The following is a 25,460-nucleotide window of genomic DNA, read 5'->3' as shown; positions in this document are numbered from 1 at the left end:
AAACTACCTGTAAGCTGTGCCTTTAACAGTTTTCCTCCCACGCCTTCCCCAAAGCACTTACTTCAAATTGCAACAATTCAGTAATAAAAGAACCCTAAATCATAATACTGAATGTGCCACTACCATTACCCTGAGAGATCAAGTATGTTTGCACATGCCTCGCAGTCTCACACACACACACACACACACACACTGCACACTCACACACATTTAAAAAAACATTTGCATTAAAAGTGTGTTCAACGACTGGGAATTTTCTGTATAATTTCACAGAATTACATGTTCGTCAACAATTCTTTTATTCTTGCTCATGCCTGGAAGTTGAAACAGTCCAAGACAAAATTCTGGATCAATTCCATTTCAGCATTTTGGAGTCTATCATTTAATAATCTTCTTTATCACAAGGAAATCATATAACATTCTCAATCAGTCAAATACACACACACACACACACACAAGCACATACAAACCAGTACTTTCACACAGTAAACACACACACACATGCTCAAACACAATGAGACAGAGATCAACAGCCAAGATATCTAATAAACCCCAATGTCTCTGTGACTTGTCATATAATTAAATAATAGATTGTGTTCCACTTCAACATGAATAGACACTGTCTATACATAGATTAATATCATCAAATAGACAAACCTGTACAAAACAACGTATTGATCGCTGTCATCAGAAATGGAGATCAACCCACCTCTGTGAAATACCTATGGTTAGGCTTAGCGGCCTTGTGAAGAATACTTTCCCAGGTAAGTTTTCTGGTAAGAATAACTACAATACGGCTGTCCACTTGTCAAAAGTATCATTATCACATGCTCACCTCAACCCAGCACATTACCTTTTCACTGCTTTCTTGAGAACATGTCTGGTTAACAAGTCCTTCCCCCAAGAAATCCCAACAACAGTGTGCATCACTGTCACCACAACGCTTGTTATCCTGACCTTCCCAACACAACCCAGCGACAATGGTTCAAGACACAACATCCAATAGTATTCTCCATAAAGGCAGGGACACAAACATGACACCGGAAAACCTCTGACTCAACATCATGCTCCCATGAAGGCACCCAAAATGAAGATGCTGGAAAGCTGGTCTCTCCATCAACAAAGACCGAACTTTATTTTCACAAGGCGCTGCACTGCATTCTCGTCACAGTGGCTTGTCTCTCCAGAGACCAGCATTGTCACCAAACACAATAACACAAACTTTATCTTCGTGGGTTTTTTTTAAAAAAGTTTTCCAAGTTTGTTTTCAGATGAATCCCCCCCCCAAAAAAAAAGCTTTTTTTTTCAGTCTGCAGAATTTTGTCAAAGTCAACATTTTAGATGCAGTGGATGCTGCTATGTGTGCATACTGTGCACAGGAAGTCAGTTTACTCACAATCAAGGTCTTGCTGCAGAGAGAGAAAAATCCTGTGTGACTTTCAGAAGTTGAAATTCTTGTTCCTTCCACGCCACTTGCGTCAACTTCTCATATCACAAACCACAGCATCTGCTGTTGTTATTTTCCACTAAGGACGTTAAAGAACTGTCCAAAATGTTGAGTATTATGGAATCCAAGTCTCTTGTGACATGCGCACAAAGCCCGACATTGCTACTCACTCAAGGAGACGGCAAAGTGAAAACCATCAAACACCACTGAAGCGACATCCTCTGATGTGTTTGCCTCCTGGCAACCAAACATCAATGGTTCCCTGTAGACTGCCGGCACTGGGACTGTGACAGACGAACCCAGGTATGGCTGTGTATGGGGGACTCGGAACGAGCGGTGTGGGGGTAATGCTATTGAAATGGGAAATGGTGCAGATGATGGGGCAGCAAAAAAAGACAAAAAAGGACAGAAAACAGTCTGGCACTCATCATGACTTTCCCATGAATGCATCTCCAAGAACACTGACAAGGGCAGCTTGTACACAAATACACATACGCGCCATCATTAATACTAATACTTTCCCCTGAAGGTATTGAAGAGAACAGTCCCACAACACTCGCGTCAAGCTCACCTCTCCACAACACATTCAGGGCACTTGGGAAAACAGCCTGGAGAAGCTTCTATCACAGCCACAAGATCCACCATCATCATGACTTTTCTCCTGAAGATGTTAAATGGGGATCACAGACCAGAAATGCCTAGGTCTTCTTTACTTACCAAGAACAGTCTCTCGACAGACACAATCGACGCAGGCTTGCACCACAAATGCACAATCGATTTGCGTCATTGTCTGATGTAATTGTTAAAGCAGGAAAACATTGAGGGATGGCTGCATGAGGAGGAGGAGGGATTTTGTTTAATGTACTATCACACATACTGGTGCTTGTAGACATTAAAAAGTATGAATTTTCACGTTTGAATTTTATCATCTAAAAGGCAGGAGAGCAGGGGGGCTGTTGAACGGTGAATTGAGGGAAACAGGGAAGGCTTGCATCACAAACACAAGATCAATCTGTGTCGCCCACCAACGAAATCGATGAAGCACAAAAACATCAAGGAATGCTTGCATCACAAACAACACAAGGTCTGTGTCTATTCCAGTGATTTTTTTTTTTCAAAGCGAAGACACTACACTGTAAAAGTAAAAGCAGGTGAGCAACAGCACCGCCAGGACATCAGGAGTTGGTGGCCATGGGTTCTTCATGGTCGCTGTCTTGAGAACCGCTGTCCGATTCGTCCAACTCCTCCCACAGGTCCTCCAAGGCACTCACTGAAACACACAGCCACACAGGTCCTGGACCACATAGCAACAAACAAAAACAACCACTACCATCATCCCAAACAAAAAAAAATCTCAAAATACACAACACTTTATAACAAACAACAACGAAAAATGAACTAAACAACCCCATCCCCAAACACACTACACTTACAACAAAGAACAACAAAAAATGAGCTACAGAACCCCATCCCCAAACACACTAAACGTTATAACAAACGAAAACAAAAAATGAACTACAGAACCCATCCCCAAACACATCAAACGTTAAAACAAACGACAACAAAAAATGAACTACAGAACCCCATCCCAAAACACACTAAACGTTAAAAGAAATGACAACAAAAAATGAACTACAGAACCCCATTACCCAAACACTACACTTCATAACAAACGACAACAAAAAATGAACTAAAGAACCCCATCCCCAAACACTACACTTTATAACAAACGACAACAAAAAATGAACTAAATAACCCCAACCCCAAACACTACACTTTATAACAAATGACAACAAAAAATGAACTGAAGAACCACATTCCCATACACACTACACTTTATAACAAACGACAACAAAAAATGAACTAAAGAACCCCGTCCCCAAACACACTTAACGTTAAAACAAACGACAACAAAAAATGAACTACAGAACCCCACCCCCAAACACTACACTTTATAACAAACAACAACAAAAAAATTAACAAAAGAACCCCATCCCCAAACACACTAAACTGTATCACAAACGTCAAGAAAAAATCAACCAAAAAACCCGTCCCACAGCACACCAAGGTCCAAGGTTAAAGTTCCCATGGCCTTTTGCAGCTATCGGTGTAGTGAATTCCTAACCACTGTGACAAGGGCCACTGATCTCTGCCACATTAACCTTCCCCATGCCCTACAAACTACCAGAAATATTAAAAATGACAACAGCTGATAATAAATTAATGGAGATATGAATGTCTGCGCCAAATCTATCATGAAAAAACCCCCCAAACAAGTGTACTGGAATGTTGGGCATCAAATGCATGCATCCAAAATACCTAATCAACATGATATATATACATACTTTAATGACAGAAAACATATTTACAAAATCAATACATGTGTATATGCACATGCACACCCAAATGAAAATAAAATATACATAACATGACAGCACATGTGATGATAAAAATCATCAAAATCTAAATCTGCAAAAACACATATCAACATAATAATTATATACATACTTTAATAAACAAATAAAAATGGAAACAAGTTTTATAAAACGAATTCATGTGCATAGGCACATGCTCATGAACATATACACCTGATGCAAGCGCTCATAATGATCAAATCTATAAAAAAAAATAAAAAAATTTTAAGCCAAAAAAAAAAGGGCATATTTGCAAGAACCATCACCACCTCCCATTTCACCAACTAGTGACCTTCTTCTTCTTCTTCTGCGTTCACTCGTATGCACACGAGTGGGCTTTTACGTGTATGACCGTTTTTACCCCGCCATGTAGGCAGCCATACTCCGTTTTTGGGGGTGTGCATCCTGGGTATGTTCTTGTTTCCATAACCCACCGAACGCTGACATGGATTACAGGATCTTTAACGTGCGTATTTGATCTTCTGCTTGCATATACACACGAAGGGGGTTCAGGCACTAGCAGGTCTGCACATATGTTGACCTGGGAGATCGTAAAAATCTCCACCCTTTACCCACCAGGCGCCGTCACCGTGATTCGAACCCGGGACCCTCAGATTGACAGTCCAACGCTTTAACCACTCGGCTATTGCGCCCGTCATACCAACTAGTGACCAACCCTACCTTCCACTGGAGGCAGATCCTGTCGCCTCTTGTAGACTCTGGTCAGACCTGACATCAAGGTGGAGTAGTAGGGAAGCACAGCGCCGTGACGCTGCTGGTAGTTCAGATCCCGCAGTGATATCTCATGCAGCAACAGAATGCCTGCAAAAAAACAGGGACACACTTTTTTTTTCATTTTGGGGCTACAACGTCCATGTTCACTTGTACACACAAGTGGGTTTTTAATTGTATGAACGTTTTTACCCTTGCCATATATATGCAGTCATGTTCCTTATTCGGGGGGTGGGGGGATGCCAGGTATATTCTTGTTGCCATAACCCATCGAACACTGATATGGATTAAGGGATCATTAACAGTGTGTTTGATCTTCTGCATGTGGGTTCAGGCACTAGCAGGTCTGCTTGAACATTTGTTGTCTTTTCTGGACATAATTGGTCATTCTTAAATGGTGTATTCTTTTTAGCATGGAGGGTGTGTGTGAGTTACCCATTGGCTGGGTTTGGTGCTGTATGTCTGTTATCAAAATAATTTTGTGCATTATGTATAATCATGTTTATGTTGAATTTTCAAGTGAAAAAAACTGACACAATGTTAAATGTCAGTTGCATGTCCTGCGTTTATATCATGAAAGTATGTGAGAGAGCATGTCAAAACAATTTCTTTCTGACAATTTGAATTTGAGATGTAACTTAAGTTTGCACATGCTGCTAAAAAATTCTTTGACTAGAAAATAGGTCAAATGATTCCCTGTTTCAATCTGCACAAAATGTACAATAACGTTGACGAAAAAAACCAAAAAAAAACACACACAGAATGAGCAAGAGAATTATGACACAACAAAACAGACTGTGGTGAGAAGAGGTGGGTTGGGAAGAGACAAAATTTAGACACAAAACAGAATTCAGACATAACACAACACCTCCAAACTCAGCCCACCTTTACGAAGAACCCCAAAGACCTCATCGCTGAGAGACAGCTGGTAGTCACGCAGCAGATAAAACATGGAATGTACAAGACTGGGAATAATCTGGAAACAGCACAACAACATCAAATTCAGAAAAACAGCACACTTTTTTTTCCCCCTCCAAAAGTACTGTTTCAAAACACACACTGTATCTGACTGATAAAAAAACACACACTAAAACAGTCTGAACTAATGCAAAAAATCATAATGAAGTTATAATTCTTGTCTTCATATTGAAATTTTAAGAGACATTTGTTTAATTAAAAAAACAAAAAAACAAAAAAAAACTAAAAGACACCCTAAAATGAAAAATCCCGGTAAAAATAAGACTAACTTTACTATATAATAAGGAGGAATAAGTAAAATGGTAAATTACATTAAACTCAAATTAAATAACACCTACCCTAGCTGACTAATCAAAGAAAAATACTGAAATAGTTTGATGACTTAATCATCTAATAAAGAGAAATAAATAACTTAGTAAATGTAAAACTGAAATTAAAATGACACCTACCCTTGCTGACTGATCAAAGAAAAAATACTGAAATAGTTTGAAACAAAATGTAGAATCATTCAAACTTACAATTCTTGTAGACATATTGGAATAATCTATCTTAAACACAAGTGTTTAATTAAACAAAAGCAAACAAAAAAATCGCAAAAAGTATATTCGGTAAAAAGTAAAAGTAAATAACACCTACTGTAGCTGATTGACCAAAGAACAATACTGAAATAGTTTGAAACAATATGTGGTATAATAAAAGCATATAATTCATGTAAAAATTTTGGAAAAATCTATTACAAACACATCTATTTAACTAAACAAAACCAAAAGCACAAACAAACAAAAAAAATCACGAAACAAAATAATGTGATAAATCATTCACCAAATAGATAAATAAATAAATAAAACAAAAACTGAACAAAACGAACCTGACCACTGCAGCGACAGTTGTTGTCGGTCAGAATGTGAACACCATGCCTGTGACCAGACACCACAGATGACACACTGTCCATCACCTGAAAACAACACAAAAGGAACAAGAAAAAAAAAAAAGGTTTTATTCCTTGACCCCTTTGGGGGCATGGAGAACACTCACAGTTGCAACATATGCATTGCTTTATTTACGAAAAAACATTAATAGTCAACTAAGCAAACTAACCGCCACAGGCGACTTTAGTCGACATCGAGGGGGTCATGTTAAATGGACAATTATTCACATGGTAACAAAAGCTTGACAGCTGCAGCTAACTTTTCCTGGTCAACAGGAAATTGATTAACATCCCCAAGCCCACGACTGAGTTTAAGGTGAACAAGTCCACTGTGTTGTTCTGACGAGAACCGAATCATAGAACTGAGAGTGTTAAGTTGAAAGTGCTTGGTGCTGGGGAGAGCTTTTCACACAGAAACTTGATGGCGAAAGAGTTAACGACCAACAAGCTGACGCCTTTAATAACTCTTTTACTACCATAGGCGACTTTCGTTGACTAGACAGTGCACCACCATTGGCGACTTTTGTCGACATTGAGTGGACATGCTGATTAGGCCATTTTTCAAATTATAACGCTGCTCAACAGCTGCAGCAAGTTTCCAGCTAAACAGAACAATGACTAACCTTTGCCCCCCTGACTTGAGTTTGAAGTGAACAAATCCTTTGTATGTTTTGATATGATGAAGCCTGCGACTGAGAGCATCGTTTCTAAAATATGGGGACTGTTTTTCACACAGAAACTTGGTGGTGAAAGAGTTAAGGTAAAGTTTGCTCAGGGTTTTGGTCTTGTGGTTCGATGAAGGCTGCACTGTTTTGAGGGGGTGAGTCCTGCAAAAAAACAACAACAAAAAACCAAGCAGACAGGGCCTATTGCACTGGGCTTTTTCAATCTGCCCTATTATAAGGAAAGCCTGATCATCCACACAAAAAGGCAGATTTACCTTGGAGATGACGTGTAGCAACAAAGGCTGCAGGTGCTGCTTTCCTCGACAGGTGGCCAGGAGGCGTGTCAGCACCATGTGGATGCTCAGCAGGGTGCAGGAATCTGGGATGAAGAACAACATTACATGAATAAATCAAAGCATGAACACACTCACACACACACACACACAAACATACACAACCACACACCCACCTAATCCTGCACACAAAAACACTTTCTCATGCACATCCACACACCCAGACTTGAAGGTTCCAGAGTTTGCATTCAGGAAAGCTGGACAGACCTTGGTGCAGAGGAAGGGGAGAAGGGCAAGGGAGGGAACCATGGTACACACACACACACACACACACACACACAGACACACACACATACACAAACACACTCACATACACACACATTATATACACTAACATACACACACACACACTCACACACATATATACACTAACACACACACACACAGCCACACACACACACACACACTTACACACTGACTCACAAACACCCACACAAACACATACCCACACCCACACCAACACACACCCACATGCACCAAGAAAACAAAGACAGACGTAACTGTCTTGGTGCAGAAAGGGGAGGAGGACCAGGGAGCGAACAAGGGCACACACACACACACACACACACACACACACACACACAACACCCACACAAACACCCACACAAACACATACCCACACCCACACCAACACACACCCACATGCACCAAGAAAACCATGACAGACGTACATGACCTGGCGCAGAAAGGGGAGGAGGGCCAGGGAGCAAACCAGGGCACACACACACACACACACAAACACACACACACAAACATACACACTCATACCCACCCACCACACGTCCCACACCCCCTACCCCCCACACACAAGAAAAATGGGACAGACATATCTGTCTTGGTGCATACGAAGGGAAGGAGGGCCAAGGGGGTGAACCAGGGCACACACACACACACACTTACACACAACATCCACACCCAAAACCACCCCCAACACCAACACACCCACATACACCAAGAAAACCGGGACAGACGTACCTGTCCTGGTGCAGAGGAAGGGGTGGAGGGCCGGGGAACGAACCAGGGCACACACACACACACACACACACATCCACACACAACCACACACACACCCTCCCCCAACACACACCCACATGAACCAAGAGTCCCAAGACAGATGAACCTGTCTTGGGGCAGAGGAAGGGGAGGAGGGCTGGAGAGCAAACCAGGGAACACACACACACACACAAACACACACAAAACATATACACAAAAAAAACACACACTCCCACAAACACGCCCCACACACCCACCACAACATCCGCAGATACCAGAAAACCAGGACAGACGTACCTGCCTTGGTGCAGAGGAAGGGGAGGAGGGCCGGGGAGCGAACCAGGGCGGAGAAGAGGTCCAGGACCCGAACCGTGATGCCTGGCTGGTGCTCCAGCTGCAGGCAGTCCGGCACCACGCCACGCAGGAGGACCACATGAAGCCTGTTAAATTGCATACATACTGTTATTGTATATGTCTATGTCTACTGTTACAGAGATGCCAACCCCTGTCAAGTGTTTGCAGGAACAATCAGGAAATTTGGTAAGAACATTTTGAATGTGGTAGGAAAACATGGACTCTGAGCAAACTTACATTCTATCTACCATGCTTACAAACATTTGATTTAGCCATGTTCTCTCTCGTCCGGGCAAACGATTAAGTTCATTGATCCACTCAATGCTGTTCCAATGTAAATACACATGTGATTAGCTGAACATCATCATGTGAGACCAAGGTTAGTAGTGAATGCCCTGGCCTCATGATCGATTGGTCTACAGTGTCTGGGTAATGTTAAGACAGGAAAGCATGCGACCATACTATGTAGTCAAAAATGTACTTGTCGGAACAATTTTGTGTTGGCATAATGTTAGAAGAAACTGATCGAGTGTTATGAAATACGGCGAAATCGTAACAGTTGGCATCTCTGCACAAAGTGCACACACACACACACAAACACACACATACACACAGAAAGAGAAAAGCAGCACCCTACCTGTCCATATCTGCCTCTGGCAGCCTGACAGCCAGGGAACACAGAACATCAAGGGCAGCCTCCACCACAGGTACCTTGAAGCCAGAGCTCTGCAACAAAACACATCACACATTATGCTTGCTGGGTCCCTGCTTAACTCATTCCACTCCAGGTGCGAGTTAACTCGTAACATGGTTACTTCCCCTGCGGACCACGTACCAGAATTCTCGTATCAACACACTATCGTAATTTCGTTCATTCTTGCTTGGTACAGTTGGCATTCTAAACTGAACCGTTTACCAATTCCGAAAGCATGAAAACGAAGCTTTGTTTGATTGACTAAATCAACAATTCTCCATCTATTTTCCCTGTTTTAGTGAACCACCCTGTTTTTTTTCTGTAGTGGTCTCATGTAGTGCTGGTCCAGGGGAGTTGTAGCAGGCATGTAGCTGTGGGATAGAATGAGTTAAAGTTTAGTTGCACAAACACTTGCGCATTCTTTCCTCTCAGTTACTAAAATTAGCAAGTGCTGACTTCCACCATGGCACCGTCTTTCACCACCTGGCACGATGTGCTTTCTGCCAACACTTGCATGCTGAACGTGGCTGCGTTTGCACTGAGCTCTGTTTTTTTTCTGGGAGAGGGAGATGGGGGGGTATTGAACTTAAAATTTTTTTATTTTTTTTTTTACTCATTTATGTTGTGAATTACACTGCCATTGTGATTTTACCTTATATGTATTTGGGACCTGGATGTGTTTGCACTGTAGCGAGAATAAAAACAGGTTCTTGTTTAAAGAGTGCCTTTGAATTCAGGACCCCACACGATTCACACCGACTGGGAATGCCTCCAACCCTCATCACTGGTGAACACTGGATCAGAAGTCAGACACCTAACCAATTCCGCCATGGCGGCTCCGAGGGAAAAAGTAGAGTCATCAATAAAATGAGCTGCTCCATTTATCAAAAAATACCATCAGTACGTATACTGACCCAGTGGTGTGGAACAAACTGCCCTTCTCAATCCATCATTTGGATTCCCCAATTTGTTTTAAAAAGTGTCTCAAAACACACGTCTTCTGTTCTGCCTAGAATCTTACTGACTAATGTACTCATTGGGCTTCTGATGGGTTTGTGTGTGTGTGTGTGTGTTTGCGTGCATGCATGCGTGCGTCTGTCTGTCTGTCTGTGTGTGTATGTGTGTGTGTGTGTGTGTGTGTGTGTGTGAATGCGTGCGTGCGTCTATGTGTGTGTGTCTGCGTCTGTGTGTGTGTGTGCATGTGCGCGTGCAGGTGTGTTTGTCTGTCTGCACACATAACTGTTCATGTGTAAAGTACTTGATGCAAGTACGTTTGTGTGCACGAATAACTTTTTGTTGTAAACGTGGCACAAGGTCCCTGCCTGAGAGGTGTGAACATCAATCTGCATTATTAACATTATCATCATCATTAAAATAATAATGATTATCATCATCATCATTATTATCATTATTATTACCTCCTGACTGGGTGAAGCCCGGTGCAAAACCTTGTGCAGGAGGTTAAGATTATTATCATCATCGTCATTATAATATCAATAATTATCATCATCATCATCATAATTGTTACTTTTATTACCTCTTGACTGGGTGAAGCCAGGCACAAAGTTTGTGCAGGAGGTTGATGTGATTATCATCATCATCATTATTATAATAAATATTATTATTATCATCATTATCATCACTATTGTTATTATCATTACTATTACCTCCTGACTGGGTGAAGCCAGGCACAAAAGTTTGTGCAGGAGGTTGATGTTATTATCATCATCATTATTATAATAAATATTATTATTATCATCATTATCATCACTATTGTTATTATCATTACTATTACCTCCTGACTGGGTGAAGCCAGGCACAAAAGTTTGTGCAGGAGGTTGATGTTATTATCATCATCATTATTATAATAAATATCATTATTATTATTATCATCATCATCATCATCACTATTGTTATTATCATTACTATTACCTCCTGACTAGGTGAAGCCAGGCGCAGAAGCTTGTGCAACAGGTTGAGGTCTTCCAGTCGGACTGCCGGGGAGCGGGGCGGCTCCTTGGGACTGACGTACAAGGAGCCTTTCTCGCTGGCCGTGCTCTGTTCGTCGTCCCCTTCAATCCCCGACTCACTGGGCTTTCAGAGGACAAAGCAGTCAGGTGTCAGTTTCAGTCCTTTTGTTGTTTTCCCCCTCTATATATTTTCCCTACTAGTCAGACTTAATATTAAGTTATAATCTCTATTCCCCCCTTTAAAAGAACAAAACAAAAGCTCAACAATAGCTAAAAAGAAAAAAAAAAAAAGAAGAAGAAAAAAAAAGAAAGAAATATCTTGAACACAATTTAATCTTAAACAACAATAACAGACAAAAACAAGAACAACAGGAAAAAAAACCCTCCAAAGTCCTATTATCTACCTGCTCCCAGAACAAAATAAAAACATGTGAATATGCAGTGGTACAAAATTCTCATCTCCAAACACAAAGCAATAAATTTTACAACATTTTTTTGCAAGTGATACAAATGAACTGGATTCCAAGGGCACAAATTCTTTCCGGACAACACTTCAGAAATGGTGTAGGCGGGTGAAAACGAGCAGGAACTCCCACCCCCACCAAAATGTTCCCTCCCCCAAAAAACACATCTGCCTCCTCTTTCTTCTAGTCTGTCTCCACAGTGGAGGAACTGTTATCAGCAGCAGAAGCCACTGCAAGGTGAAGGCCAGCAGAAATCCCCCACCCCACCCAAAATCCCCCCCACTCACCCCTCCCCCCCCCAACCCCCACAAAAAACAAACAAACACCTACCTCATCTTTTTCTTGGTCCGTCTCCACGGTAGAGGAACTGGTATCAGCAGCAGTAGCCGGGTGAAGTTGAGCAGAAACCCCCACCCCTACCCCAATCCCTGCCACCCGGGACGATGACGCCACCAACAGCGAACGCACGCCCTCACACGCGCACACCAGCGCGTTCAGCACCCGCAGGGCACACAGTGTCAGTGTCTCCACGCTGTTGGCATATTCGGCCCCTTGCTGGAGCAGGGTCCCCAGGGAGCTGGTCAGCGACTCCAGGGAGCTGCCACTCGTCTCGCAGCTGCTGGACTTGTTAGAGCTGGAGGCATTATTGCTGGGGCTGGAGGCGCTGTTCTCGAGGGTCCCCCCGCTGAGGATGTCCAGGTAGTGCTGGAGGTAGTCGTTCAGCATAGGCAGCAGCAGCACAGCCCCCCTGGGAGGAGGAGGAGGAGGAGGAGGACATCCTGTTTGTGGTGGGTGGGTTGTGGAGGAGGATGAGGAGGAAGCCAGTTGTGTGTCCTCTACCAGGTGTCGGAGCCCCTGCAGGGCCTGCAGGAAGTGGTGTCTGTCCACGATGGGTCTGTGGGCGAGGGTGTGGGTGAAGGCAGAGTGTGGCTGCCTGCCACAGGTCGGGGTCCCCGGGGAGGACGGCTGTCTGTGTGGAGAAGAGAAACACAACACCCAAATGCACTGTGGAAATAATAATTACAATAATCATGATCATAATAATAATAACAATAATAATCATCATCATAATAATGATAATTATAAACATATGTATTTAGCACTGAATCATGCACAGACAAATCAAAGCGAATGACAACACTTCAATACATCAACAGAAAGCCAGATAATTGTTAACTGGGGAGCCGCATGGGAGGGGTTGGGGGTGCTCTTTTAGAAAGAGGTAGGTTGTCAGACCAGCCTTCTGCTGGATATCGCTTCCAACAATGAACATACACTGATCTTGGTTTAACTGTAATTTGAGCAAAGCTTTCTCATGGATTATTCTGAACACTTTTTCATTGTTTTAGGAATAACTGTTATTCATTTTCACTGGTATACATTGTGTGAGTGTATGTGCATGTGCGTGTGTGTGTGTGTGTGCGCGCGTGCTTATGCATGTGCATGTGTACATGGAATGTGAGAGTAAGGAAATAACATTTGTGTGTATATGACTGATCATATAATTTATTTCAAAACACTCTCCAGTAGACCCTTTTCTCTGAATTACTGAAAAAAATTAACTACTGGTTGTTTACTGGTTCAAACCATTCGCTATAAATATCACATTCTGTTGAGATTATCACACTACTATCATGCTTTCCTATCCAGCTGGTTGAAACCATTTGCTCTCTCTCTATATATATCAACATTCTGATGATTACCACACTACTATCACGCCTTCCTATCTGAGCTAACTACATCAAAATTTCACCCAGCACAACACAATCTCTCACGAAGGTGACAGGAGTACACTTGACGTACTTTGCTTTCTTAACGGGAGACAGGCGAGCCGTGACGCCATCCCTCTCATACTTCAGTCCCATCAAGTCGTGTCTGGAGGGCATCATCTGCAGCAATCCCACAATGCCGCTGTCCTCCACCTCCCCACTGCTGCTGCAGCTGCACTCAAGGAGCTGCGATACGAGCCGAGGACCAGTTGTCCTCCCTTGGAAGCAAAGCAAGAACATCTGGACATATAGATCAACATCAGGCATGGCTGGAACGCGACGGGGCGACTGACTTATCTGCTTAGTCATGTTAACCACATTTACAACACTCAATCAGAAGTTCTACGCCTAACCAATTCTGCCACGGTAGCTCCAATACATTTGTGGCAACTACAGAAAAATTGTTAACTTCCTCTTAAGCATCTCAAACCTTTGCCCATGCATATACATAATAATCCAACTCTGCATTCTGTCCTGGCTTCATTCGCCAAGAAGCTTTCAGAATCTGAATTTAGCACTCACAAAACTGCTTCCAACTTCCCTATTTCACTAAATATCAACTAAAAAAGCTTGGAACATTACTGCTTCATCCTTGAGATAAAAATAAAAAAAACATACAGTCATAATGGATTAAGTTGTATGTAAAAGCTCTTTTTCAAAAGTTCACAACCGAATGAGACATGTGAGTGTGTTAAGAGCAAACAAGGGCAAGTGACACACAATAAGAAATATAAAAAAAAGTTGTATTGTATTTCTCTTTTTGTCACAACAGATTTCTCTGTGTGACATTCGGGCTGCTCTCCCCAGAGAGAGCGCATCGCTACACTACAGCGCCACCCATTTTTTTTGTATTTTTTCCTGCGTGCAGTTTTATTTGTTTTTCCTATCAAGGTGGATTTTTCTATACAATTTTGCCAGGAACAACCCTTTTGTTGCCGTGGTTTCTTTTACGTGCGCTAAGTGATTGCTGCACACGGGACCTCAGTTTACTGTCTCATCTGAATGACTAGCATCCAGACCACCACTCAAGGTCTAGTGGAGGGGGAGAAAATATCGGCGGCTGAGCCATGATTCAAACCAGCACGCTCAGATTCTCTCGCTTCCTATGCGGACGCGTTACCTCTAAGCCACCACTCCACTTGTGACACAACAGAGATGCTATAACTCAGTGACAGGAGTGGTGGCCAAATGGTTAGAGCATTGCATTTTGGCCTAAGTGTCCAGAGTTCAATCCCTGGTTTCTGCACACCTGTTAAGTAAAGGGTAGAGATTTTTCCAATCTCCCAGGTAAACATAATTATATACAGACTTATGCCTGAACCCCTAAACACATGCAGAAGATTAAATACGCACACTAAAGATGTCAGCATTTAGTGTGTTATGGAAAAAAGAACATACCCTGCATGCACACTTCCAAAATGGAAGACAGCTGCCTAGACCGTGGGTTAAAATCGGTCATACACGTAAAAACCCATTCATACATATATATATACAAGTGAATGTGGGAGCTGTAGCTCACAAACACAGACGAAGGAGTAAATCAATGTTAACAACAACAAAAAAGTTCCTTCAATGCACAGTTCATACCTCTGGAGCACTGCAGTTGGAGGCGGCGCTGTCGTCTCTCCTTCCTCCGCTCACCAAGCTGCGTGCACTCCGGCCCTTCCTCCGCCGTCATCGTCCCCACGCTCTGAGCACCCCCTGGCACCACCCGCGGCGACATGAAGGACTGGTAACTGGGGAAGGCGCCGGCGCCTTTCTCAGGTGTTCGGCTGGCCCTGGGTTCCACCTTCCTCACCTTGGGGCTCTTGCTGGGGCTTGGGGCTGCCTGCGATTGGACTGCTCCACCGGTGGACGTGGACGCTTGTTGAGACTCTGATGGAGATGGGGCCTGGAGGAACGAACAGAGTGTTTCTTAACTCTTATCCACCGTACTCGCCCAATAGCGGCTTGCAGTGTAACACTTGAACCTGCCCGATACTGTCAGCTAAACACGTGCTTACTATGGGCACAGCCATTGTTGTTTACATAAACGAGACTCTCATGAGATTCACAGCCTCGTTTTCGGCACTTCCTGCCATGCATTTTGCTCTTTTCCCAAGTTCGATTTGCTTGAATTTTGACAAAGTTGTGAATTTTTAAGTTGCAAGATGAGTTTCATGATTACCAAGAGCTTTAGCGTAATCTGAATGACAATTCTGAAGAAGATTTTGAACCATTTTAATGATTTTTGCGTGAGAATCTTGTAAAAACTGACTGAACTGAGTGACCTAAATATCGACTGACTGAGTTCTGACGACAGTGAGAATGAAGTTGGTCACTTGAATGTGAATCGATTGCCAGACCTCCAAAATCATGAATCAAACACTGGACCTCTGAAATCGATACTATCAGTGAGTTTAGTCTTGATTCCACGGATATTTATTGGCGTTCTGCACGATCTTACTTATTGTGCTAGTTGATTGGAATATACTACTGATTTGGTTAAGTTTTGCCAAAGTTTTGAAGTTTCAAAGTTGCAAGATGAGTTTGATGACTGTCCAGAGAAGTAGCATAATCCAAACGACTATTCTGAGGATGATTTCTGTGTGAGAATTTGGTAAAAGTCGATCGTACTGAGTGACCTAGACATCCACGGACTGAGTTTTACCGATATTGAGAGTGTAGTCAGTACTTGAGCGTAAATCGATTGCCGGACTTCCGAAATCATGAATCCATCACTGGATCTCCGAAATCGTGAATCGATCACCAGACCGTCGGAATCGATACTGTCAGTTGTTGTTGATTGCACTAATACTTATTGGTGTTCTGCATGATCTTCCTGATTTTCCTAGTTCAATGGATTATATTTTTCTTTTCATTATGGAGAAATTACATGTGAGGTAGGTTTTTTGTTTGTTTTCGTTTGTTTGCTGTTGTTTTTCTCCAACCATCATAGGAAAACACCTTGTCCCTCAAAATGAAAAGAACATAAAAATCAGCATGTTCATTGTTGCAATTCAAGTTGAGTAAGAAAAAGAATAAAAAGAAGATGTGTTAAAAGACACTGCAGACCAGATAAACTTATTTCAAAGAAAATCATACTGTAATTAAAAGCGATTTTTTCAAAGTTGACCATCAAATTTGACACTTTCATTTTTTGTGTGTGTAAATACAAAGCAACATGAGCCTGGAAACAAAAATTCTTTTGCAATTTTATTATGTACAGAATGCAGGAAAAATAAATATGTGCAACAAAAGAAGGTAATAATATTTTTAATCAATGTTTATAATTACCCTCTATCAAAAATCGCAAGAGTTATTCCCCTTGGCATGGGATTTTATGGGTGATTAGTGCTGAGCGACCTGGGGGTAAGAGGGTTAACTTTTTTTTTTTTTTTTTTTTTTTTTTTTTTAAACTCTTTCACCGTCAAGTTTCTGCGTGAAAAACACTCCCCAGCACCAAATATCTCAGAAACGATGCTCTCAGTGGCAGGCTTCAGTTCATGTCAAAACAACACAACAGACTTGTTCACTTCAAACTCGGTCAGGGGGCAAAGGTTAGTCATTGTTTTATTGGAAGGAAACTAACTGCAGCTGTCAAACTTTGTTACAAATGTGAAAAATGGTCTTATCAACATGACCCTTCGATGTTGACAAAAGTTGCCCATGGCGGTGCACTGTCCAGTCAACTAAAATCGCCTATGGTGGTGAAAGAGTTAATTTGACACACTGACTAATGAATCAATTGTGTTTTTACTGGATTCTTTTTCTTCTTTTTTTTTTTAACACACATAACAAGTTCACGTTTCAAATACTGAATTAGTGAATAGCTTCAAATATAAAATAGCAACATAGCTTTTTCTGCAGTGGACTGAATTTTTTTGACATGGAATTTTTTTTATCATTTAAAAAAAAAACTATAATAACAGCTATTGCCAGCTGGTAACTTCTGGTTAACAATGCTTATTTAGCATTCCCTGTCTGCCCATAGACTGGTACAACACTCGGGCAAAAAAACTCCACAGAATCAAACATAACTCTCTCCAGAAACAAGGCAATAACATTCAAGACCCAGTTTAATTGTTATTCAGTTGAACCTCTACCCCATGACCCTGTCCAAGTGGCAACACAAGACTGGACTGGCACACACACTTTCTGCTCATCAGTTACTTCTGAAGTTCTTCAAACTATCCCAACACAACTGCAAGCAATACGCTGTGAAAACATACATTTTACATCCCTCTTTATGCAACTTTTTATCATGAGATATTTTTTAAATCTTGAGACAGTGTTTTGACTCTCTGGGTAAATTTGTGACTTCTGACACAGCTTTTTGTCTTTTGATACCACCTACTGACTCTTGAGACATTCTTTTCACTCTCTGGACAACATTTCAACTTTGGTTTTGATTTGCTGTCAGTCCGCATGCTTGAAAATGGACACAAGGAGGAAGGTGGAAGAATGGTTAAAATGTTTATCTGTCAATGCATTCTCCATGAGGGGTCTGGGTTTGATTCCTGATCTCACCTTTTCTCCCAGGTTTGACTGAAAAATCAAACTGGGCATCTGGTCACTCAGATGAGATGATAAACTAAGGTCCCATGTGCAGCACGCACTTGGTGCATTGAAAAAGAATCCACAGCATGAGCAACATTGTCCTCTGGTAAAAATCTGTAGAAAGAAATCCACACAGAGGTACAGAAATATACATCTCAAGGCCTGACTAGTACGTTGGGTTTTGCAGCTGGTCAGGCATCTGCCTAGCAGATGTGGCCGAGTAACGTATATACGGATTTGTCTTAACACAGTGATGCCTCCTTGAGGAACTGAGAAAGTGAAACCTAGAAACTGAAACATACCTGCTGGTGCGTCAGTCTGTTTTCCAAGGTGCGACATCGCTGCTGCAGCTGCAGAAGATCCTGAGACTTGAACTGAACCTGGGTCTGCAGTCGCTCCACCTCCTGCTTCAGCTCTTTCTCTCGCTCCTTCTGACGCTGCTCCTCGGCGTCCTTCCTGCAACGTCAGTGCATGTCACCGGTGTCAAACACTTGTCATCTCAACCGTCGTGTCTGTCGGAGTGTGTGTATGTGTGCGTGCCTGAAATCTGATTGAATGACACAGGAAACAAAGAATGATGAGTGCCCAATGGCAGCCATCAGTCAGCTCTACCAAGGTTAGGCAGCCTGCTGTGCAAATGACCCTGAGTTTGTAAAGAGCTTAGAGCTTGGTCTCAGACCAAGGATAGACACTATTTAAGTATCCATATCAAGGGTCAAAAAACTGTCACAAGAGTCAAAAGTCGCCCAAAGTCTGTCTCTCAAGACTGCAGCTGTCAGTCAGTTCTACCCCGGTAGGCAGCCTGTTTTGCAAATTACTCTGTGTTTGTAAAGTCCTTAGAGTGACCAAAGATAGGTGACCAAAGATAGGTGCTATAGAAGCATCCATATCATCAAGAATCATCTCTGGTCAGAAAGTTGTCTCCAGAATCAAAAACATTGTCTCATGAGTCAAAAGGCTGCTTCAACTTTTGAGTCAATTTCAATAAATAATAACAGAAAAATAATAAACAAGAACAAATAATGACTGAAATTATTATTTGAAAAGGTTAAAAAACTTAAATCACTAAATAATAGTCAGTGACAGGCCATCACTTAGCAAATACATCACCCAATAGCAAATACTGAAAATCATTGAAATAATAAGCTTGAAACATTATTCAGTATACAAGACAAAGTTATAAAGTAAACATTCACAAATAGATGAAATGGAAAAAAAGACAAAATATCAAAAAAAATCCTTTTAAACAGGACCAATAATGACAGACAAAATCAAATAAGAACCAATCAAATAAATATTCAAAGAATATACAAAGAAATAAATAGTGGGAGGACGCGGGTTCGAATCCCAGTAGAGGTGGGTTTTTTGGCCCGTGGCCGGGTCCTACCCAGAGCTGAGTGTGCTATGGGCTTAAATGGGGAGACTGGGACCACACAGTCGAGTGTCATCCACTTCACGGATGCGTCTTTGGGTGTGTTGCTCTAATTACCTGACCAACATTGCAAGTATCTGTATCTCTCAGGCCTGGTTAATGCCGGGATATCATTATGACAGGAAGCGTAGAATACAGCCTTGTCACGCAGTCCCAAACCAAAATGGACCTCCATAGCAACATCGTCATCATCATTGTCATCCTCCTCCTCCTTCATCATCATCAATATATACAAAACAGTCTCAAAGTCTGTGGCCTTTCATGCCCTGCTCTCATGGTGACCTCAGTTTCGATACCCCTCCACTTCCGAGCTTGGGGCGAGTCCTGTCAATGCCTTCGGTGCCAGCAGATTCATGGGAGGCTGTTGTTTGGGGGACGTGGTGGCGGTCTTCACTCCGGGACTAAGCAATTATTGTCGTTAGTAGGGGGCTTAGCAGGTGGTGTCCTAAGTACGTTAAATCAGAACAGGCACCACTGAACACCACCGAAGTGACTCAGCAGCAGTGCAGGGTCTCCTCTGGTGTGTGGTCTTCTGGCGACCTAACATTGATGGTTCCCTGAGGACTGCCAACGCTGGAACTGTGACAGACGAACCTGGGTGTGACCGTGTATGGGGGGGATCTAAATGAGCGGCATGGGAGTAATGCTACTGAAATGGTGCTGATGATGGGACGGCAAAAAAAAAAAAAAAAAAAAATAAAAAAAAAAAAATAAAATCAGAACCATAACAAAATGAATTTACCAAGCTTCTCGTTCGGCTCTCAATTTTTCCAGTTCCAGTTCCTGCTTGTGGAGTGAATCCTTCAGAAACTTCACTTCCCCATCTTTTGCATACAGCTCACTCTGCGCTTTTTGGGCCTGTCACAAGTACAGTATACATCAATTACTTTTTAGACATAACAGATACACATATACACATCATAAACAATAACTGAGTTCACATAATATACTCTGAATACAAGAAACAATGGACAGACACAAAATGCATGCAGAAATCTAATCTAAATCAAATGCAGACCTGAATTATGTGGGAAGACTTCGACATAAGGCCCAAGCTCAAGAATTTATGATACATTTCTTAACTGTTAACAGTGATGAAATATCACATGCAACTCTGAGTCTGATTAATTATTAACTGTCATCAGCATTAGTAACACACACAAAAATACTGGACAATCTTGAAGCAAACAACAATCCATCACCAATCCTTTTCTCCCTCAAATTCACACAGTCAGAACTTGAAGCTCAGAACAAACAATACTTTATCATCTCAACAAGAGAAATTCATTGCTGGTGTAAAACGCATAAACAATACACAAAAATCACAATCATTCAACATGTATAAATGTTTTAAAAGACATAAAATGTTCAGATGTCAACCTACGGCAAACCATGTGTACAATAAATAATCACAGTAGGCAACAACTTATGAGTAAATCATACATACACCATCACAGCCATACATGTGCAATTCAAAATCACAGTTAAAAGCAAAGGTATGAAATAAGCATAAAATAGCACAGCAGACTAAAATACCAATACCATACTAGCATACCAATCCGGTCCACTTGCCTCAACATCCTTTTTGCGCAGGTCCTCCCTGAGTGCGGTGATGGTGACTATGCTGCTGGCTGCCCCATTGTGCGTGGTGGGACCAGGGGTGCACGGGGCAGGCTGTCCGGCCTCACCCCTGCCCCCGCCCCCTGTCACTTCGCCTGAGGATGGGCCGCTGGACGACCTGTTGGAAGTCAGGGAGCCTGCCGCAGAGGACACGTCAGAACTGGGCGTCTTTCTGGAAAAAATAGAGCTGAAAGTGGGACATTTTTAATTAAACCTGTGAGAAATAGATGCATACATGTATTTCAAAGAAGTCTTTTTTCATTTTTTTTTTTTATTCCCTTCAGTTCTTGGCATCTGCCCAACAAATGCATATATGCACACACACACACACACACACACGCTCGCGCGCGCGCGCTAATGCACACACAAACACCCACCCAGACACACATACACTACATGATGATTTCAGCAGCAGGTAAAGTTGGGGCGTTAAGAGGAGGAAGAATGCAGACAATTAGCTATGCTTTATCACACTGAAAGGCCTGTTTGAACGGGTGGGCTTTCAAGTTTGAAAGGGGACAGCGTTGGTGAGTGATGGAGATCCAGAGGAAGAGAATTCCAGATAGAATCATGTGCTTGATACTGAAAGGCGTTTTGGCCAAATGTCTTTTGAAACAATATTAGTTATTACTCAGCTCTTTGGTTTACCATGGCTCAGACCATTTCTACTTAAACAAATTAACTCAGTGTGCTGGCACTTTATCTCTCACACTTGCACACTCTCTCACACACACACACATGAAACACTTAACTTGTTTTGTATTTAACCAGACTTAATCATATATTCATAACATAGATGAAGTCTAAAAACTCTAATCCAGACAGAGTTGTTATTTTAACATAATTTAAATGTACATTATATATTTGTAGCCATGTGCTCAGCTGGCTACTAACAGTAGTTCAAATCACAGCACATGCCGTGAAGCGGACGACAGTTTAACTGCAGTGACAGTGTCCAACCATTGACATGAGGTAACTCCTGTGGCATTAGGCTATTCAAGTTCGAATTTGAACTGAAAGCTGTTGTGTGTCTGCCTGTCACTTTTGGAGGTGCCGCTCTCAAGCACACATCGAGCGTGTTGCACACACAGTCAGCTGCCTAATATTCTACTGTAAGTACTCGGTTTTAAATGTGCTGACTTGTAAACTGTAAGTTTCGACACGTGTTCATATGAGTATGTTGATAGCATTTAAAGTCGTTACACTTGTTTCAGTTATTGCTTTGACACGCAGTCACAGTTCAGCTATGACTGATCGAGATAATGGCCATTCGTCATATTCTTGTAAAAGTATTCCATTTCAATCAAGTCTCTGTATTGTTCACTGCAGATTATATCTGTTGTGCTTACACACACACACACACTTAAATCTGTTAGAAGCATAGTTGATTTTAGTTTAATCGTTCGTTAGTGTAAAGATTTCAACTGATGCTAAGCTCACGTCATTTTGTCTTCTCGTAACACATAATGCTACAGTTTACAATTCTATAATCATGTGACTGCTGTTGGAAACTAAAACCACACTATCATAGTGTTTGGATGAGAACAGATCAGGCATTTAGAAGATACAAAGCCGATTTTCATTGCCGACACTTAACGACAATCACTCCACAACCAGTGTCACTGGACGGCTTGGGCTCAGTTGAAACCTGTGTTTTCCACACACTGTATTTAATCAAAAACCTCTTGTGTCAGATCAGTAAACTATAAGTATCATTTTCTGGCAGAATTTTTGCAATTCCATCTTTAAATGTATTCCTTTAATTCTTTTCAACATCACAGTCAGCGACATCTGTGCACACTGATAGTTTGTTCGAGATTATTCTAGTGGATGAAGCCTTCCTCTCATATGTGAGCCTGTGTTTAGTGGTGAAATGTATAGATCTAATGTGTATTCCGCATTGTGGGGAGAAGACTTAAATGTTGAACACAGGCTGTACTTAACTGTGTATATGTTTGATGCAACTGGATTGTTCTGTGTAAGTTCATTCACTACTTAATGGTCAAGCCATGATAGTTCTTCCATTCATTGTACTGAGCACTTACTATTTGGTTTCTCAGTTTCTGGGTGTTTTATATCAAAGCTACTGAATGTATTATCTTTCCTATTATTCATGTATTATTTTATATGCTGATCAATATCAGTTGTACTGCTACAGTGCTACACTGACTCTCAGTACTATAGCTTCACAATTAGAAGTGAATTACAGAGTGCTCAGTACTCTAGTATTCTGTTGTGGTGATTACAAGGCAGTGTTAGATTAATATCAGTTATTGGTTAAATCCATCTGATATGTATCACAGTCTGTTAACTGTAATTTAGCTATCAAAGTATCATGCTCTCTCCTATATGGCTTACTCCAGTATAGTGCTACATGATCACTGACTCATTTGAATCACTGACACAGTATAACTATAGTATAAGCTTTATATAATGTATACTGTCTGTGTACTTTCATTAAATCAGCTCAGCTTCAACCACTGTAACTGTACTATTCAAATGTGTTAGAAATGTCATTTGCTGTCAGTGATTGGTCTTCACACATATGCATTATTTATGTTATGTTGTTGCCTACTTCAAACCAAGTGATAGTCTTTCCATTGCAATATGTACATGTGCTCACTATCCACTTGTATCTGACATGTACTTAATGACCTTTGTGTATTTCATCAGGCATTGTCTTCTTCTCTTCTCCTCTTCTTCTTATCTTCTCTTAATATTGCAAAAAAACAATAGAAAAAAATAAAGAAGTTCAAGACATTTACTGATTTAGTTTACTCAGACTGACAGATTCACAGTCACTACTATTATTCATAAACAGTTTAAACTGTATTATGATTTAGTCCTGAAGTGGCGACCACCCTGGAGGCGCAGGTTCGAACCTGCTGAGGACCAGGGGGGAAAAAAGGTGGCAATACAAGGGCATCCAGGAGTCATGATCTGGGTGTGGCCCGGCCCCCTTAGAGTGTAAGGAGTTAAGGACCTAAACACTTGACTGAGGGGGGCTTCTTCTCTGAAGACCTTGCACTGTCCAGCTCTCCCATGAGTTTCTTATCACTAAACGGCAGTCTAAAAGAAAATTAAAAAGAATAACACTGAGATATATTGTAGCCTTTTGCAAACAGTGTGACTCACTCTCTGACTAGTCTTAGTATAAGTTATAACATGTAAAACATGCCAGGAAAAAGAAGTTAACCAGAAGAATGTTGCAAGGCGAAAAAGGAACGTGGGCAATATAATATATTAAAAAAATGTATACAAATGATTATTATAATAACATGATCTGCTCTTGCACACTTGAAGTAGAACCCTCCATGTTTTTCTACATGTCTATTAGTCATTTTGATTTTATAATACCATGTTACATATAACATGAAATTTTATTTGGTGCTGGATGTGCATTTATGTATGTATGTTTTTTAATACAGTGTGTGTGTGTGTGTGCGTGTGTGCACGCGCGCGCGCGTGTGTGTGTGTGTGTGTGTGTGTGTGTACACTCACATTCATATGATTCATTGCTGAAATGTCTGTATTTAAAACATATTGTATGTCTGTGATATGATTTTGCATGTGCATAAAACTGTGCATGCACGTATGACCATGTGTACATCATTTTTGTGGTCATGTATACCTCTCAACAGTGATTCTATTACTTGCCTGAAGGAAGCAGAGGACTGAGGATACAGAGAAGACTCTGAACTAGAAGACGTTGAAGACCTGTTCTTCAAACGGACAGTTGCACCTGGTGCAGGAGCCTGGAACACACTCGTCTCCTCATGCCCAGCCACATTAAATGATGTTGATCCCAAGTCCAGAGTCTGCTCAGTATCTCCATGTCTGCTCTCTGTCTGCGGTCTGGAAGTTGATGCTCCTCCTTCAATAGCTTGTGAAGCAATCACATCTAGATTTTCCAGATCTTGCTGTGTTAATTCAAAGTCATCCCACTCCCCACTTTCTTCTGGTTCTGGCTTATCCAAACGACGTCGCTTTGTCTCTGGCTTTCTATCATCTGGCTTAGATGGACCACCCCTCTTACCGCTGGGGTGACCGAAGGGTCGTTGTGCCATCTGGTTGGCAGCATAAAAATTATGACCGATCAGATGATTTA

General features: G+C 41.6%; 1 protein-coding gene and 1 long non-coding RNA gene across 2 annotated transcripts; one reads left to right on the top strand and one right to left on the bottom strand.

Annotated features, from left to right (window-relative positions):
• Positions 1 to 201: 201 nt before the first annotated feature.
• Positions 202 to 25,130, bottom strand: LOC143300057 (uncharacterized). The gene is made up of 15 exons (XM_076613611.1): positions 25,087 to 25,130; positions 21,305 to 21,524; positions 20,475 to 20,590; positions 18,603 to 18,756; positions 15,349 to 15,652; positions 13,796 to 13,979; positions 12,323 to 12,962; positions 11,491 to 11,652; positions 9,502 to 9,590; positions 8,808 to 8,950; positions 7,440 to 7,543; positions 6,440 to 6,526; positions 5,479 to 5,569; positions 4,543 to 4,683; positions 202 to 2,717 (listed from the first exon to the last, which is right to left on the bottom strand). The coding sequence occupies exons 1-15, from the start codon at positions 25,128 to 25,130 to the stop codon at positions 2,623 to 2,625; spliced, it is 2,574 nt and encodes an 857-aa protein (XP_076469726.1). The 3' UTR covers positions 202 to 2,622.
• LOC143299855 (uncharacterized) lies at positions 21,345 to 25,140 on the top strand. The gene is made up of 2 exons (XR_013057571.1): positions 21,345 to 21,545; positions 25,016 to 25,140. It is a non-coding gene; the product is annotated as an uncharacterized LOC143299855 (long non-coding RNA).
• The last annotated feature ends 320 nt before the right edge of the window (positions 25,141 to 25,460 follow it).

Source organism: Babylonia areolata, chromosome 25 (genome assembly GCF_041734735.1).
Source record: "Babylonia areolata isolate BAREFJ2019XMU chromosome 25, ASM4173473v1, whole genome shotgun sequence".
NCBI lineage: Eukaryota > Metazoa > Mollusca > Gastropoda > Neogastropoda > Buccinidae > Babylonia > Babylonia areolata.
The sequence above is the reverse complement of the archived record's forward strand: the minus strand, read 5'-3'. Positions and strand labels throughout refer to the sequence as shown.